General features: G+C 42.3%; 1 protein-coding gene across 2 annotated transcripts; it reads right to left on the bottom strand.

The window, feature by feature from the left end:
• Positions 1-5,695: 5,695 nt before the first annotated feature.
• Positions 5,696-16,528, bottom strand: Gmfb (glia maturation factor beta). Of its 2 annotated transcripts, none has more exons than XM_026783216.1 (7): positions 16,399-16,528; positions 11,206-11,302; positions 9,795-9,844; positions 9,281-9,330; positions 8,645-8,730; positions 7,954-8,027; positions 5,696-6,691 (listed from the first exon to the last, which is right to left on the bottom strand). In XM_026783216.1, the coding sequence occupies exons 1-7, from the start codon at positions 16,399-16,401 to the stop codon at positions 6,620-6,622; spliced, it is 432 nt and encodes a 143-aa protein (XP_026639017.1). In that variant the 5' UTR covers positions 16,402-16,528; the 3' UTR covers positions 5,696-6,619. The 2 variants fall into 2 exon arrangements, with proteins under 2 accessions (XP_026639017.1, XP_013204658.1); XM_013349204.2 differs by having other exon boundaries at positions 8,645-8,727.

The following is a 16,528-nucleotide window of genomic DNA, read 5'->3' as shown; positions in this document are numbered from 1 at the left end:
ACTATTTAGAAGCTTCTCTCTAGAAATTGCACAAAGATCTACCATTAAGTCACCCAGATTTTGTCTGGAGATTTCTTCTCTAAAGAAGAAAAACAGGTTTAGTGGGCAACATCTCTAGGTATATAAATATTCATAGCACTGTTAATTATTGTGCATTACCGTGAAAAATCAAGTCTGCATCTCATTTATATCTAAAATGTAAAGAGAGATTTGGATAAGCATAAAACCTCAAGCAAGTAGACCTTTCAATGAATAAAATAAAACTTTAAAGAGTAAGCTGATGTGGCCCCTGCACCCAGGCACTTGTTAGACATGTAAATTATCCAAGTTATCCTGCCTCCTTCTAGCGGTGATCCTCAACCCTTCAATCGAGTTCCTCAAGTTGTGCTGACCCCAACCATAAATTTATCTGTCTGTCTACCTATCTATCTGTCTGCCTGGCTAGGTTTTTCAAAACAGGGTTTCTCTGTGTAGCTCTGGCTGTCCTGAAACTACCTCTGTAGACGAGGTTGGCCTCGAACTCACAGAGAGCCATCTACCTCTGCCTCCTGAGTGCTGGGATTAAAGGTGTGCTCCATCACTGCCTGACCCATAAAAATGATTTTTATTGCTACTGCATAATTGCAATTTTGCTGCTGTTATGAATTGCAGTGTAAATATCTGATATGCAGGATATCTGAGAGGCAACCCCTGTGAACAGGTTGTTTGACCCCTTTCGAAAGGGGCCGTGCCCCCTCATAGGTTGAGAACCAATGTTCTGTACTATTCAACTCCAAATTGCATAGCTAGAGCCAGCAATCAGTGACTTGCTAAGTTCTCCAGGTGAGGGTTAAAATACACAGGAGTGTTAAATATATAATTTTTTTCAAAAAATGTATCAAAGTGGGTCTGAATCAGTTATTTTGTTATTTTATAATAAAATAGCAACAAAAGTTCTCATACTATTCCCATTGAGAGACCTCAGTCTGCTAAGTTACAAAAATCAGAAAAAAATGTATCAGAGGGAAGGAAGCGGTGTGAGGAGAATGACACACATGACAAGACATGATGACGATACATGGCTGTCTTGGGATGTGTGAGCAGGGAAAGGACCCGAAAAGCCAGCCGTATAGTGTCTGGCTGGGAAAGGATGGTGTGCAGATTAGAACAGGCAACATGAGATAAGAGACACACAGAGAGGCCAGAGCTGAGAGGTGACCCATGACAGAGGGAGTGAGCAGGACCAGACTAGACCTTAGGCTGTAAAAGCAAGGTGCCTAGCATCAAAAGACTAATGGCACCAAAAGCCAGCAAAGGCAATAGCTGCAAAACCACCAGCCCCAGAAACCATAACCAAACCACAAAACCTGAGGCCCCCAACTGGGGAAGGGTGATTGCTGCTTTGCAAGTTTTCTGTTTTTTTGGGGTTTTTTTGCTTTGTTTTGTTTGGGGGGGGGGTTCAAGACAGGGTTTCTGTGTGTATCCCTGGCTGTCCTGGAACTCTGTAGACCAGGCTGGCCTCTGGGGGGAGGGGTGCACATGCCATCTCCCTAAACAGCACCTTCACATTTAGCTTCCACAGTGGCTGTTTAAGAATGGTTGACCCAGACCGTTATTTGTTAACCGCTGGGCGATACCACAGAAGATGCCTTTGGGTTCAGTCAGCTGGGGCTGGAAGCAGAGTGTGTACTGGGGGTAGAGGAGGGGTAAGAACACACAGGAGCAGAGGAAGGAGGAGTGAAGAGACCCTCTTAGAGCGAATGAATATCTGTACCTAGCTGCTGTTGTCATCTGACATGGTCCCTAAAATTCATGTAGCTGGGCAATAGGAAAACATGCCTCTAATCCAAGCACTCAGGAGACAGAGGCCAGAGACCTCTGAGTTTGAGGCCAGCCTGGTCTACAGAGAGTTTCAGGACAGCCAGGGCTACACAAAGAAACCCTGTCTGGAACCTTCCAACCTCCCCCCAAACCAAACCAAACCGAGCCCAGAAAACTTAGAGGCCAGAACAGCAGGCTTATGAGGCAGGGCCGTCAGGCCTCGTGAGCAAAGCAATGGTCAGTACAGATGGAACACAGGGAGCAGTGTTGACCCTTCCTACCTTCTGCATGTTAGCATGCAGCAAGGGGCCCTTTGGAATCTGGGCCTTCATTTTGGACTTCACAGTCTCCAAAACAACTTGTGTACTTCATAAATGATACAGCCTGAGGGATTCTGACACACCACCACACAACAGACCGAGACAGATGTCTAGGTAAGAACAGACTCCACCGTGCTCGGCAATAGATCTTCCAATTAAGTGATCCTTGGTATAGCTAAAAATACACCGCAATGGGATGCACTGTCCAGTCAAGGAATGTCCACGTGAAAACCACTCTTGGCCAGTGTCGGGACCTGAGACACTTTTTGCTGCTGAAAACCAACAAGGATTTGGGGGGGGGGCATATGTTTTAGTGAAATAATTTTTAGAAAATGGCTCTTTGAGTAGCTAAATGAACAGATTTGAAAAGTAAGAAAAATGTTTCCCAGCTGTGGTCAAGTTTCCTTCCAAGATTCTTAAAGGAAAGCATTAATTACTCCTTTCATAACCCAAATGAACTGTGACTGTTAACAGATTTCATCCCCAACAGTACATGGTAAACTACAGAGCTATTAGGGATTTGCATGTGTCCGTTCTAATAGACACCCATGGCTACACCCTGCAGCACAGTCCCTTAGGCAGGATGAGTGTAAACAATAACAGGACTGCTAAGAGGCACACTGACCTCCTAACTCCTAATCTCCCTTTCAAGGCCAGGCTCAGCATCTGGAATTGCTCCTTCTGCCTCTACTGCTATTCACCATCATTTTTGCATCAGACCGAGTTTTAGAAAGTCCCACATCATTATGTTCTCATTCCATCAAGTTGCCCAAGGATTCCTGGTTTTTGTTATTATTGTTATTTGGTTTTCCCCAACAAAGTAAACTGCTAAATGGGGACGTGACTCACAGAAACTCACAGGAGGGGTGGAAGGCAGGTGAAAAACGAAACACTAGGCGTCCTTTAGTGTTAGCATTTTATTTAAACCAATACAAGTACCATGCTTACCAAAGACTCCAAAATAAACATGCGGTATGAACTAGAAGAGACTGAAACACAGCTTAAGGAGGAGTGCCAGTTGTTGGTTTTCTTAAACAGTGACAGAGAACTGTGAAAATCCACAAGACTAAACCACTAATGTTTCAAGCCTCCTGAATGAGATTATATTGGACCATCAAAATCAGTGGGACTTGCCCTGGCATGTTGGTGATCTCAAACAATATTCAAGTATTTATATTCTGAAAAGCAAGAAACTGTTTCTATCACAGGCTTAGTGTGACTGTTTTAAACATTGCAGGAATATGCTCACTGATCTGAAATGTCAATGGCCTAGCAAACATTTGCCTTGGAACCGTCAGCACGAAGAGGCCTAGGAGATTATGTACATTCTTCCAGAAATACAAAATAAGATTCATCTAGAAATGTTTGCAACATTTCTTCACATAAATTGTAAAGGCTCAAACTTTATGGATTCCAGTATTATCAGTCTAGAGAACAGATAAGGAATACAACCATATTAACACTCAATAGAACTGATAGAATATACTCTTCTCTCTACTTCCCAAATATTGGCATTTCAACCCTTATGAAAATATCCATTCACTAGTCCATATACAGACTGAGGCCCTCACATGAGTTTTACAAGTGTCCAAACATTTCTTATGTGCACCTTCTTTAGTTTCTGTCTGGGTGGGATAAGAGCCAAGTTTAATTTGGCAAAAAACTCCTCTAACTGGAAACCATTAGTGAAAGTGTCAGACCAGGATACAGTTTATGGCTAAGTTTGGCTCCTGAAAATAGGAGACAAAAAGGGAGGGGAAATGCTCACACACATTTGCTACAAATCATTTAGTAATGACAAACAATCTAGTAACAGCCCTCACGTTAGCACTAGGCTTCCAGTTAACTTTTCAGATAGACAATTCCAACAGAGTTCAGAAGTCAATTAAACAAAACAGTCAACCAGCTTTTCCCTAACATAATTGCTTCAATATCAGAACAAAGCGATTACTGTTCAAAACTCAGACATTTTGGAATTTCAGCACAGTAACCTGAGGATACCTTTCTTCATACATCACCCATGTTGTCACAAAAACTGTATTAAATACACTTTGTAATTCTTAGTTGGCTCTGACATTAGATGCTATGCACAATTTAGAGAAGATAAGAAATTTCCGAACCAATGCTGACTTAGAAAACAAAAGAGTTTCCTGGAAAGAGTGGCTTTCAAAAAGGAAAAATTAAGAGTTAAGGCTGAGTAGGAATGGTTGTTCCAGAAAGACATGGAGTGTAAAAGCTGGAATTATGGAATTGGGACATACTCTTTATGGAAAGGTAGAAAAGTAATAAAAATACTTTAAAAGAATGTAAATTTTAGCTAAATGGAAATGTACATAAATATTTGAGGAATACTTTGGAGCATAGGACTTACAAACCCGTGTTAAGGACAGGCAGAATAAAAATGTTCTATTGATGACCCAATCCAATGTGCTGCCTTCCAAAAGGCACACTTACTGGGAAGGGTTGGAAAAGCTCAAGAAGCCAGCTGCTGGCAGCCGCGGTGCTGCTGCTGGAGGACTGGAGAGTTCTGTGTACGGCAGGCCAGTGCCCTCAACCTGATGGAAGACCTCAAGATTTCCAAAACTAAGTTAAATGTGCAAGCCAAAAGAAGGAACTGTATTAAAATGTACACTCTTGTAGCACTACTTTCAACAGCATACTTATGCAACCAGCTGAAACAAAACCTTATTTGCTTCATTCAGAAACATTAAAGTCACTCTCCACTTGGATCTCATTTGCTTTCTGTAGGATTATTAGCAAGCTATTCTCTAGCCCATAACAAAAAACCTGCATTGTATCTCAAACTTCTTGGGTGAACTTTTCTCATTCTCTGGAAACCAAAATAAAGGACTTTTCCATTTATGAGCCAATGCAAACACCTCCTTCAGCACTTGCAATTGCTTCCTGACATACAGGTTAATGAGCACACAACACATGCCACTCCACTGTCAAAGTCCAACTACCTTTCCTCCAGCAAAGCTGCCACAGAACCCTAAGCAAGACGAACAGTATGCAATGAACTGCACCAGCATAAAAATGCTTTTGCTAGGTTTTGTTTTTAGATAGGGCTTCTCTGTGTACCCTGGTTGTTTTGGAACTAGTTCTGTGGACCAGGTTGGCCTCGAAGTCAGAGATCCGCCTGCCTCTGCCTCCCAAGTGTTAGAATTAAAGGCATATGCATTACCACTGCCCAGCTCAAAATGATTACCTTCTTAATATAAGAATTTGACCAGCCTCTATAGTCTCTCTACTTTTCTCTTTAAGTCAAATTACCATTCATCAGTTTCTTACATGTTTTCTTTTTTTTTTTCTTTTTTTTCTTACATGTTTTCTTAAGTGTAACGTAATAACTGCAAGTAGGTTAGAAGTCTTGCTTCCTAACAATGGTGCTACCATCTAACATGACTGGCTTTGTCCATAATAGAATTTCTTCTGACATTTAGGATAAACTGATATGTTGCTATTAACTATGACCAACATTTTAAGTAATGCTTACACATGGCACAAAACTAATAGTAATTATACCCCAAATCATAATTCACACCTACCACATATTCACGACTTTGGGCAGATAGTTGGAATTTTAAAAATAACAAGTTGGTTTTATTACAAACTTCAGTTATACATATTAGAAAATTGTTTTACTTGAACCTTTTAAAAAAGTATTAATTTCGCCAAATTTAGAATACTGGCAGTGTAGAGGTCTTAAACTAATGTTAATGCTGACAAATCAAAGGCACAGTATTAACATATTTAAAACGGTGCTCACAAGACATTAGGAGGTGCTTTATAGTGTTACCAAGCCACATTCCAAGTTCCCTATCAGTGACATAATCAGGAATGAAGCCCTTGATTATATAACTCACCAGCTTCTAAGACTAGGATTCTATTTCTCATAAGAAGAAAACCTAATAATCCTAACTCTACCATAAAATCCAACTCACAGACCATAAGAATGAGTGATTGATATAGTTTCTACACTTGATTACAAAGCTACAGGATACCAAGAAAGAAGGAAAACTTATGGAAAGTGCAACAGAGGTTCTACTAAATCACTGCTCTTGGCTCAAAATCGGCCAGGTTGAGACATTAGCCCAAAGGAACCTGGATGGCGTGACAAGTGATGGAACACTATCTGCACTTACAGACTGCCCGTGCCCAGGGGTGGTCAACGGAGGACCTGCTGTCTACCATAGCCTAATACCCACTGCAAACAGTACATTCTGAACCATAATCACAGAAATTAGTCATGAGGATGCATATCAGCCCTGGAGAAAAGTTCCAGCTAACAATGACAAACACAAGGCCACAGTCACAAAGTTCCGTTACTATGAAGATGATTTCCCCTTTGTTCAGACTGCACAAATGAAGACGTTTTCTTTACTGCAGGAAACAAACTGTAAGTAACAGTGCATTCTGAGGCATAAATTAACTATTTATGTCTGGTTCCAGTATGGTCAGGTTAATACATAAATACTTTAGAAACACAGAAGTTCACACTAGTGGAAAAATCCAAGTTTCTCACGTAGCCATTCTTCAGTTAGGTCTTCAGTGTTTCTTATTTCAAATACCTTAAGGAAGGAAAAAACAAACAAACTGAAGTCATAGTCCATCCCTCTAAAAACCAAACCCTACATTGCACTGAGTATTAAATACCATGTTCTGTTTCCTTCATATTGGTCATGACAATGACTTAATCTGAGTAAATCAGATGTACCTTCTCAGCAATATTTAACTCCTTTTAAGTGCTAAATACTTAAGTTACCAAAGTATAGCAATCAAGATGGCATAAAACCTGCACTCTTAGAACCACAAATTCTAAACCAGCACATACATGCTCAAAGAATAATTCTGTAAACCTTGCCCATTAGAAAAGACAGCCAAGCATGCATATCTAAAATCAACCCAGCGAGGAGCTGAAGAAACATAAGGCCACGCTTTCACAGTCTGAGTATCAGATGCTAACACCAGCTGTTGACTAATTTGATGAGGCTACACTCAAAGTCCACAGCTACAGTTCTCCAGCAGAAATCTGATTCAGCCCAGGGAGCACAAGGCTAGAGGGAGATGAAGTTACAGCAAACAGATGGGATCTGGAACCAGACGTAAATCGGAATCTTAGTTCTAACTAACACACAACCCGGAACAAGTCATTCATCTTCTGATGCTGCTTTTCTTTCTACCTTTAATGGCACTTGTATCTGTGTGTGTGTGTGTGTGTGTGTGTGTGTGCAAGCACATGTGTGCACATATGAGCCATAGTATGTGTCTGGAGGCCAGAGAACAACTTGCAGAAGTTGGTTTTCTATTTCTCCCATGTGTGTTCTAGGGATCAAACTCAAGATTATGAGGCTTGGTGCTAAGTCGCATCATCCAATGAGTCTGTTGATGACCGTCAATCCCAACACCTGTACAGAGCGAGATGCCAGCAGCTGTAAGAGTCATGTGCAGACTGCATGTCAGCTCTAGTACATTATGGTGCAGACAGTAGCAAAGACCTAATAGCTTTGTGGTTACCATGACCTTTGCTTTTCTCCTTCTTTTAGGATAATCTCATTATGTGGCCCAAAGTAGCCTTGAACCCCCGGTGCTGGGTTTACAGGCATGTACCACTATGTGAAGCTACTCACATTTTGAAAGTTACTTTTTTAAAATCAAATTATTTTAAAAACACATTTTGGTTCAAAGATTACTATGGTTCTCCTCCTCTTAGTACAAAGCTTTATTCTATGTAGCACATTAGTTACAGGGCTTCGGCTAGAGAGAACCCGTTTGCAGATGCTCCCTAGTTGTCACGCTGTTCGCTACAGGAGACATGTCGGGCAGACACTACCTTGGTCAGCTCAGCGGTCTGGACCAGCTTGTTCTTACTCCCTGCGTACATCATCTGCTGCTCAGGCTTGCACCCTGGAAGACACAGCACAGAAACAAAGGTCTTTCTCAAAGATCTGGTTACTAAGTTTACAGAAGCTTTGATATAAACGTATAGGGCTACACTGTAATTCTTCCATGTATACTGTCTACACAAAGACAGACAACTCAAAGTTAAAATGGGTCTAGGTCTCCTGTGGACCCTGACTTTCAGTCTTGACACTTAAAAACTTTATTCAGCACTATTTTAATTGTGATAGTACAAGGAGCATCTTCAAGATTACAGGCAGATCCCTAGTACCTCCTTTTACAAAGATAAACATATGCGTAGTACCACAGCCGCACAAAGATCACATACTTAACAAGACTAAAATATATACCTTTGAATCTAAAAGGTGCCATTATATTTCTGAATCATGAGAATTTATGATTGAACTCAGCAATTACACTTCTAGGAATTAACCGGAGGAGATAAGTGCGTCCTGAGAGATAACACTTTATGATACCGGCTCTAGAGTGTATAAGGTGTGTGCACAAACACACACATCAACTGACCTCAGTTTAGGCTACTCAACAACTTCATTTTTATACATAGCAAAAGGCGGTTCAATTGGATCAAAGCCAAGTAGACATTATTAGAGAAAGTGACTCACCAACAGGGCTGGAGAAAATGAAGCACAGAGGGTAAGAGACTCTTCCGTCATCATGCTGGTACTTATAACTATACACAATGAAGGTTTTTCTCAAGTTAAAGAAACTAAAGCCCCTGCTCTAGGACAGGCAATAATCAACACCCGGAGCTAGTGAATGGCCTTATTCATTCAATCTAACACCACACTTTTGTTATCAGTCTACAAAACAGGCCCCAAGGACAAATTATAAAATCATGTGGCCTCTCAAAAAGAAACTTGTTAAAAGTACAGCTTTAATTTTTCTTTATCAGTTTTTACTATGTGCATATTAAAGAAAGAATTTTAAAACAAAATCTAAATGCATCAACTTTCCTTGTTCTTGTCTACGACACACATAGGTATTTTAACTGGGCCGTGGCCATGGTGTTTTATTAGCGTCTCAGACAGCACAATACACCAGCGGTTCCAGTCTTTCATTTAGTCCTCTGCTCACAGCTGTCCTCCGTCTCCCCTTACTGTCCCCTTTCTCCCCCAACAGTCCTCCCATTCTCTTTGCAGGCCATATAAAATATATCTGTTGAAAGCTGAACAAATGGGTTCATAAATAAAATCCTGATGACTAACAAAAATTGTCCCAAACCACTCAGAAAAGGATATCGAGGTTGCCGCTCAGGCAGTTCATCTTTAAGTTCATCTGGGGAGACGCCCTGGCAGCACGGAGAAAAGAAACTTTGAAGCACGTTCTTAGCCGAAGATCCCCTGAGCACCCGATCTGCTAAGAGCTAGGAATTCGCTATCACATCACAAAAGCGCTTCTATTAACAAAACATGGAGCTAAAGGACAGTGTTCCTACTGTGCTCAGGTTCCAGTGTGGGGAAACACCCGCAGAGGAAACAGCAACTCCACTAACCCCTCCAGTGGCCGGCTTTAGTTTGATAGAACTCTGTGCACAGCTCGGTACAGACCGCCAGCTCCTACTTACCACGCTGGATCTCATTGCTTTACAGAAGGCAGTTAAATCAGCAGACAACGTGGAAGCAACAGTTAGCCATGCTCTTCATGCATAATCAGCACGTATTTAAGGAGGTCCAGAACACGTAACAAACACAGCATTGTTTAGATAACAAACATGGCTTAACTATAAAAATTGTATTAGCACACTGAACTAACCTCAAGTTCTTCATCCAGAACCACCAGGCGTTTATCTTTGTCAATCTTCACTATAAGGAAAACAGTATAAGTAAAGCGTGACTCCAGGTGACCTAGACTACACAGTCCATGCAGCCCATGCAGCTCTAGTCTGTATGGAGGGAGGGAGCACCTATAACTAAGACATCAAGAAACACAGCATAAATACACTGAGGTATGAGCTTTTCCACTTCTGGGTATGATTCCCAACATGGAACTTGCCTATTTCGACTCTTATCAACTCCTCACATGGACTGCATGGATGGAGAGCTTCATGACTCCAGAGTATCTTTCGAAATAAAGAGGCTTGGAAGAGTAACTCTGACCAAGACTCTATGTGCAACATGATTAGAATTGCCAAAGAAGAGCTGGCCAGGGCTCAGAAGAGAGAAACCCCAAGACCCTCAGCTTCTCCAACATTCTAATTTCATGGCATATGGTCATTAGTCTAAGGAAGTGAATTACCAATTCCACCTCTGTTCAAATATATTCAAATATAAATGATATAATCCAAACCCAAATCAAAGGAAACTTAGGGTCACCCATGCCTTTATTCTTTCTATCTGTGTAAAGAATAAACTACGTTGGAGTTTGTACTAAATTCACATTAAATCCTATGGACATACAATGTGACTTCAAACAGCCTCATTTGTTGGGGTAAACAGCACTATTACATCTTCCCTATTAAGAACCATATGGCCATTAAAAATAAAAAAAACATAAAAGGGACTGGAGAGATGGTTCAGCGGTTAAGAGCACTGGCTGCTCTTCCAGAAGTCCTGAGTTCAATTCCCAGTCTCCCAGCAACCACATGGTGGCTCACAACCACCTATAATGGGGTCTGATGCCCTCTTCTGGCATGCAGACATACATGTATAGCACTTATACAGCAAAAATAATAATAAACAAACAAAAGAACCATAGGACCACATGATAGTATTTGTAACAGAACCAAAATTCTTAAGGTGTCACGAGTTGATGTAACACCCACCTGCCTGATGGACCTGTTAGGCCAGGTCTACATCTTCAGTCCCTCAACCTTCCTTCACCTAAATCATTGCCCACAAAGTATTAGCTACAAAAATAGGTAAAGCCCTCTTCACAAAACTGAAGTAACATACAGTTAGAAGGAGACAGATGCTGAACTTTACCATTTGGGTGTGAATGTTAGACCCCTGAGAAAGACAAAAAAGTCACTACAAATGAGGACCTCATTCCTAAGGGACCAAGACAATCAGCTTCTGAGCCGAGTGGGCAGTGACCTGGGGGGTGAGGTGGCAGTGACAAGGACAGCAGATGGGAGAACTGTTACTTTCTAAAGACTCAGCACAGTCAAAGGAACTGTAGGAGAACACAAACCACATCAGAGAGTTTTGAGGCAACTTCAGCTTACTTATAATGGCAGCATTGTGGGTTTCTTTTCGAAAACGAAACTTTCTCAGCTTTTCCACTAAATCTTCAGCAACATCACAAACCACCAAAGACTCACTCTACAAGAGAGAGGAGGATACATACACTTAAAATGCCATGACTTCAATATTTGTGCACATTAAAGAACTTTCAGCTCTACTGACCTTTGGATCTACACGGATTAGTCATACCTGTTCATCTCTAGTGTGAGCTTCACTTTAATCCTGTTTGGCTAATAAATATTTCAAAAACCAAGCACATACTAAGAAGTATTTTATGTGAAGTGAGAGGTAGGGCAGAAGCATGGAAGTGAAGGGCTGTCACCTGCGTCAGATAAGGAAGCACAGGATCTCACACTGCATGGCAAGAACAGGAAAATCATTTTACTTTTTGGAGTTTCACAACTATAAAGAAAATAGAAATAAACCTAACAGTAAAAATGAACAATTTATATCTTAGTTGACTACAAAGATATAAAATTAGCTATTAAGAATGTACAAAAGTAGAGCTGGAAAAATGGCTCAGCAGTTAAGAGCACTGGCTGCTCTTCCAGAGGTCCTGAGTTCGGTTCTCAGCACCCACACTGGTGACTCACAACCATCTGTAATGAGATCTGGTGCCTCTTTTAGTGGGCATGAAGACAAAGCACTCATGCATATAAAATACATACATAAATAAATCTTTAGCTGGGTAGTGGTGGTGCACACCTTTAATCCCAGCACTCAGGAGACAGGCAGGTAGATCTCTGAGTTCAAGGCCAGCCTAGTTTACAGAGCAAGTTCCAGGACAGCCAGGACTACACAGAGAAACCTTGTCTTTAAAAAACAACAAAAGAATGTACAAAAAGACAGGCAATACTCTGGTGGCTGCTCAGTCCGATCCCCCTTGTAGTATACTCAATAATCTATTTCCTTGAAAAAGAGGAGCAAATGTACAAAAGCAAAAGCAGATGAAATAATATAAAAGCCAAAAGAAATGCTTAGAGATTATGAAGAAATAATAACAGATCTTCCCCAGAAATCGTCAAATGCTTTCTTCTTTTAGTGGTGTAATTTATCACCACAAACAAGAGGACAGAAATAGTTTTATATTTTTTTAGCTTTGTTTTTGTTTTTTATTTTGTTCTGTTTGAGAATCTTGGTAAGTAGCCCAGGCTGTCCTTGAACTTACAACCCTCTTGCCTCAGTGTCCTAAATGCTAGTATTACAGGGCATGGCTATGACATCCAGCTAGCTGTTTTGTTGTTGTTTAGTTAGCTGGCTTGTTTTCAGGTGCACAGATAGAAATTCTATGTGCACATACATCCATCTATGTGAATTTGGGCATACATGTGTCACAGTGCACACGTGGCGGTCAGAGGATGACTTTGGGTGCTAGTCTTAGCCTTCCACTATTTGAAACAGGATCCCTCTGCATACTATGTGAAAAGGTTAGCTAGCCGGTGAGCTTCTGTGCATTCTCCTGCCTCTGCCTCCCACCTGGCTGTTGGATCACTGAGATTATGGCTTTTCATAGTTCCAAAGCTTCAAACTCAGATCCTGTGTTTGTACAGTAATTACTTTAAATACTCACCCATCAAACCAGCCCTCAGCTGGCTAGTATTTGACAGGATTTATTCCCCCCCCCTCCCCAAGCTGGCTCAAACTTGTGATTCTCCTTGCTTTAGCCCCTCCAGTAGTATAGATATTGCAAGTGTGTGCCAACATGCCATGCTCTGATGCTTATAGTGGTAAAATTGCAAAATCAGCCAGGCATGATGGTGGACACCTTTTATGCCAGCACTAGAGAGAAGAAGCAGGAAGATCTCTGAGTTTGGGAAAGGTTGGAGCTACAGAGTGAGACCCTGTCTCCAAAAAAGGAAAAAATAAAATAAAATTAATTAAAGGAACGTTGCAAAGCATACCAATGTGGAGAACAGAATAGTGAAATGCTATGCATTAATCATTCAGCTCCATTCACTGCCCACAGGACATCACTAGGCCCAATGGACGGTCTCACCCAAAGGCTACAGGTCATTCACTTGGAAACACTGTACTATTCATCACTTGAAGACATCACATGTCATGAGAAACATAAAACATCGTAATCGTTCTGCTTGAAAAACCCTCCCAGAATTCTAGTCTCCAACACCTAATTAATGTCCAAATCCCCTCATTGTTTTACATTTTTTACAATTGGTCTGAGTCAAGCTGCAAAAGTTCACTTACTTTGGACTTTTCTTATAAGTTTCCCCTTCCCCTTCAGGAAAATCTGGACAATTCTCATCAGAACCTTAAAGCACCAAGGCTTCCAAACTTAAGTTTGAAAAAAAAAATGTAATGGAAGCCTGGGTGCTTGATCCTCTGTTGGACTAAAGACAGCATCCACTAAAGCAGGAAATGGCTATCACTTTAACTGTCCTTAAAAATCTGAACTCTGATATCAGTAAGCTGTGACGTGTGTCATACAATGGTGCAATTACACAATCAGTCAGGAAGTATACGCCAGCCAAGGGCACTAGCCAACAAAAATACCACTGTTGGGATATATGTTTAGTCTTCTACCTGCTTTTAGAGAGATGCTAAGTCATTGGGAACTTCTAAAGCTAAAATTCAATCTTCTTTGATCAAAAATATAATGAAGCTAATAAAAACTTTTGATTTTTATTTAGACAAAACCAGTTTGACTTACGAGTCTTACCTTTCAGCTCTGCTAATGAGACCACAAGTGTAAGCGTGACATCATAGGCCAGGAACCCATGAACACACGTTCAATGTGTAACTCTATTTGCTGGCTACTTGCCTCGTGTGACCCGAGGAAAACATGCTTTGATTTAATTTGTGTAATTCAGTGTGTTTTCTCCCTTCCCAAAGCCACAACAAAACCCCATTCTACAAGAAAGACTCAGAAACCAGGAGTGGTGGCACATGTCTGTCATTTCAGCACTTAGAGGCTGAGGCAGGAGGATCAACTGTCTTTTCTAAAAAGGAAAGGGCGGGGAGAGAGAAGAGAATGGTCAGCTCTTAGTCATGTTTACATTTGGAAGCGGTTAAGAATGAGTACAAGGCGATAGAGACAATTCTAGGTGGGGAATGACCCATTTATTGGTGCACTCCATAAATGAATAGTTAATGAGCACCAACACTCTGGTAAGTGCTAGCTTACATGATAGTCTAGTAGAGAAGAGACCTACATCAAAAAAGACCAGGCAAAAATTTGTAGGCTGGTCCCTATGATAAATGCTAGCACGGAGAAGCACAGATGCTTTGAGAAGTGACGGTGGTGAAGAACACCACGGTCACAGGAAAAAGCCATCTAAAGTGACTGAAGTGAGCATAGCAGCCCAAATCATGAGACCATAGTGTGACTCAGCTGCCCACGCTGAACAGGAGCGAGGACCAAGGCTATGGCCTGGAGGCACTCAGATTTCTATCCCATGGCAAATCGAAGCTGTCAACACTCTGTAGGTATTGTGGGGAAGGCAAACATGGCCATATTTGATTCTGATAAGATCATATTTGTTTTGATATGCAGCAAACAGGCAGAGAGCCAGGAAGAACACAGCAGCACCAGTTACCATTTCGGATAAGAGATGGCAAGTGGCTGAAAGGCTGAACATCAGCATAAGAAAGAACTGAGGAACATCAGTTAAGTTTCTGTGTACGTAGCACAAAGCTGATTCCTGCTTTGTGCTCCACACCATATCACCTACACTAACACCATCCCACATTTAGCAGGAAATGTCAAAGCTCAGACTGGCTACAAGCATCTTCCCCCAAATCTAAGACATACAGGTAGTGGACCCAGGAAGCAACCAGGTAGCCTGGCAGCTATAGCTCTTTCCCTTAGTCACTACACAGGAATTGGGCTAGATTCAATATGGAGGAAATAAAGGCTTACAAAGACAACTTGACTTCTGGCTTGTGGCACCTTTAGTCAAGTTACAGAATTCTGGCTGAATGATGATCAGATGTGGGGGCAGGAGGACTGAGTTATTTTTGGACAAACTGAAGAGCCTCTGTGGTATCTGTGTGGTGAAGTGTTTCCTGAGTATATTTGTTTTGTTTTGTTTTTCAGGATAGGATTTCTCTGTAGCTTTGGAGTTTATCTTGGAACTACCTCTTGTAGACCAGGCTGGCCTCGAACTCACAGAGATCCCTCTACCTCTGCCTCCCGAGTGTTGGGATTAAAGGCATGTGCCACCACCGTCCGGCTTTGTTTCCTGAGTATATTAACCAGAAAGTGGAATATCACTTCTGGTTGGATCTCAGAAGTAAGGTCAGAGATAGGAACTCATAGCTCAATTCAAAGTATGCGGTAACAGGAGGGAGGAATTCAGCAAAAGGAAATACAACAGAAAATGAAGCCTCAGGATGGAGCCTAGCTAGGGTTCTTATGAGCACAGTCCAGGAAATGGAGACCGGAATCCAAGGAAAACAGATGCATCAGCAGGAGGAGGAGGAAAAGTCAGGAGTTCTGAACCCCAGAAGCTTAGGGGGAAGCATGGCGAAAGGAATGCTTCTAACAGGAGTGTCAGCAGTCTGGAATGTGGTTTAAAGGTCGTAATGATGAAAACCCACTACTTTCCTGGGTTCAATGACCACGACAAGACCCGCTAGCGTCTAGCAGCTAGATGGAAGTGGTTCCCAAGAGAGGAGTTACAGAAAACAACAGTGTTCTCCTGTTGCTGTTTCCATGGAACTTGACCGTATTTTAAAAAGCACGTTGGGAAGGATCCAGAAGATCCTTGATGGCAACTAACTTAATTTTCCACTTTTATCTTTACGCTTGGGGTCCATCGTCAAGGAGAGCTGAAGCCACGGACCCAGACGCAGCAAAACTAAATCTCTGACAGTTGCTTACAGGCGAGACCATGGAACCTCCGGTCACATGGGTTCCAATGGCCTCGACTTGAAGAATGCAGCAATAGGGGTCTATGCAGCGGGAAACTGGGGGACGCAAATAGAAAGAAGCCTGGGCGAGGGCAGAATGCAATTGGAACCCAAACACTCGCCGCCAACGCCGTCCCTGGGGTCCAGCCCGTCCCGCCGCGGGGACCACAAGGGCCAGACCCCTGTCCATGGAGGCCACGCTCCAACCGGCGGCCCGCGGCGGGGGTCGTCCCGGCCGCCGCTGGAAGTCGGGAAGGGCCCGCGAGCCCGCCCAGCCCCACGGTGCCGCCCTCCGCTCCACTCACCATTTTCCTTCCGGCCGTCAGCGGCCCGTCGCTGCAGGATCTCTCGGGCCCCTTTAAGAATGGCTCGGCAGCCACCTCCCTTCCTGCCTTGGCTGGCGCCCGGCTCAGCCTCCCCCACCTAGCTACGCGG

The sequence above is a fragment of the Microtus ochrogaster genome, chromosome 17 (assembly GCF_000317375.1).
Source record: "Microtus ochrogaster isolate Prairie Vole_2 chromosome 17, MicOch1.0, whole genome shotgun sequence".
NCBI lineage: Eukaryota > Metazoa > Chordata > Mammalia > Rodentia > Cricetidae > Microtus > Microtus ochrogaster.
Note: the sequence above shows the minus strand (reverse complement) of the source record. Positions and strands in the feature narration are given on the sequence as shown.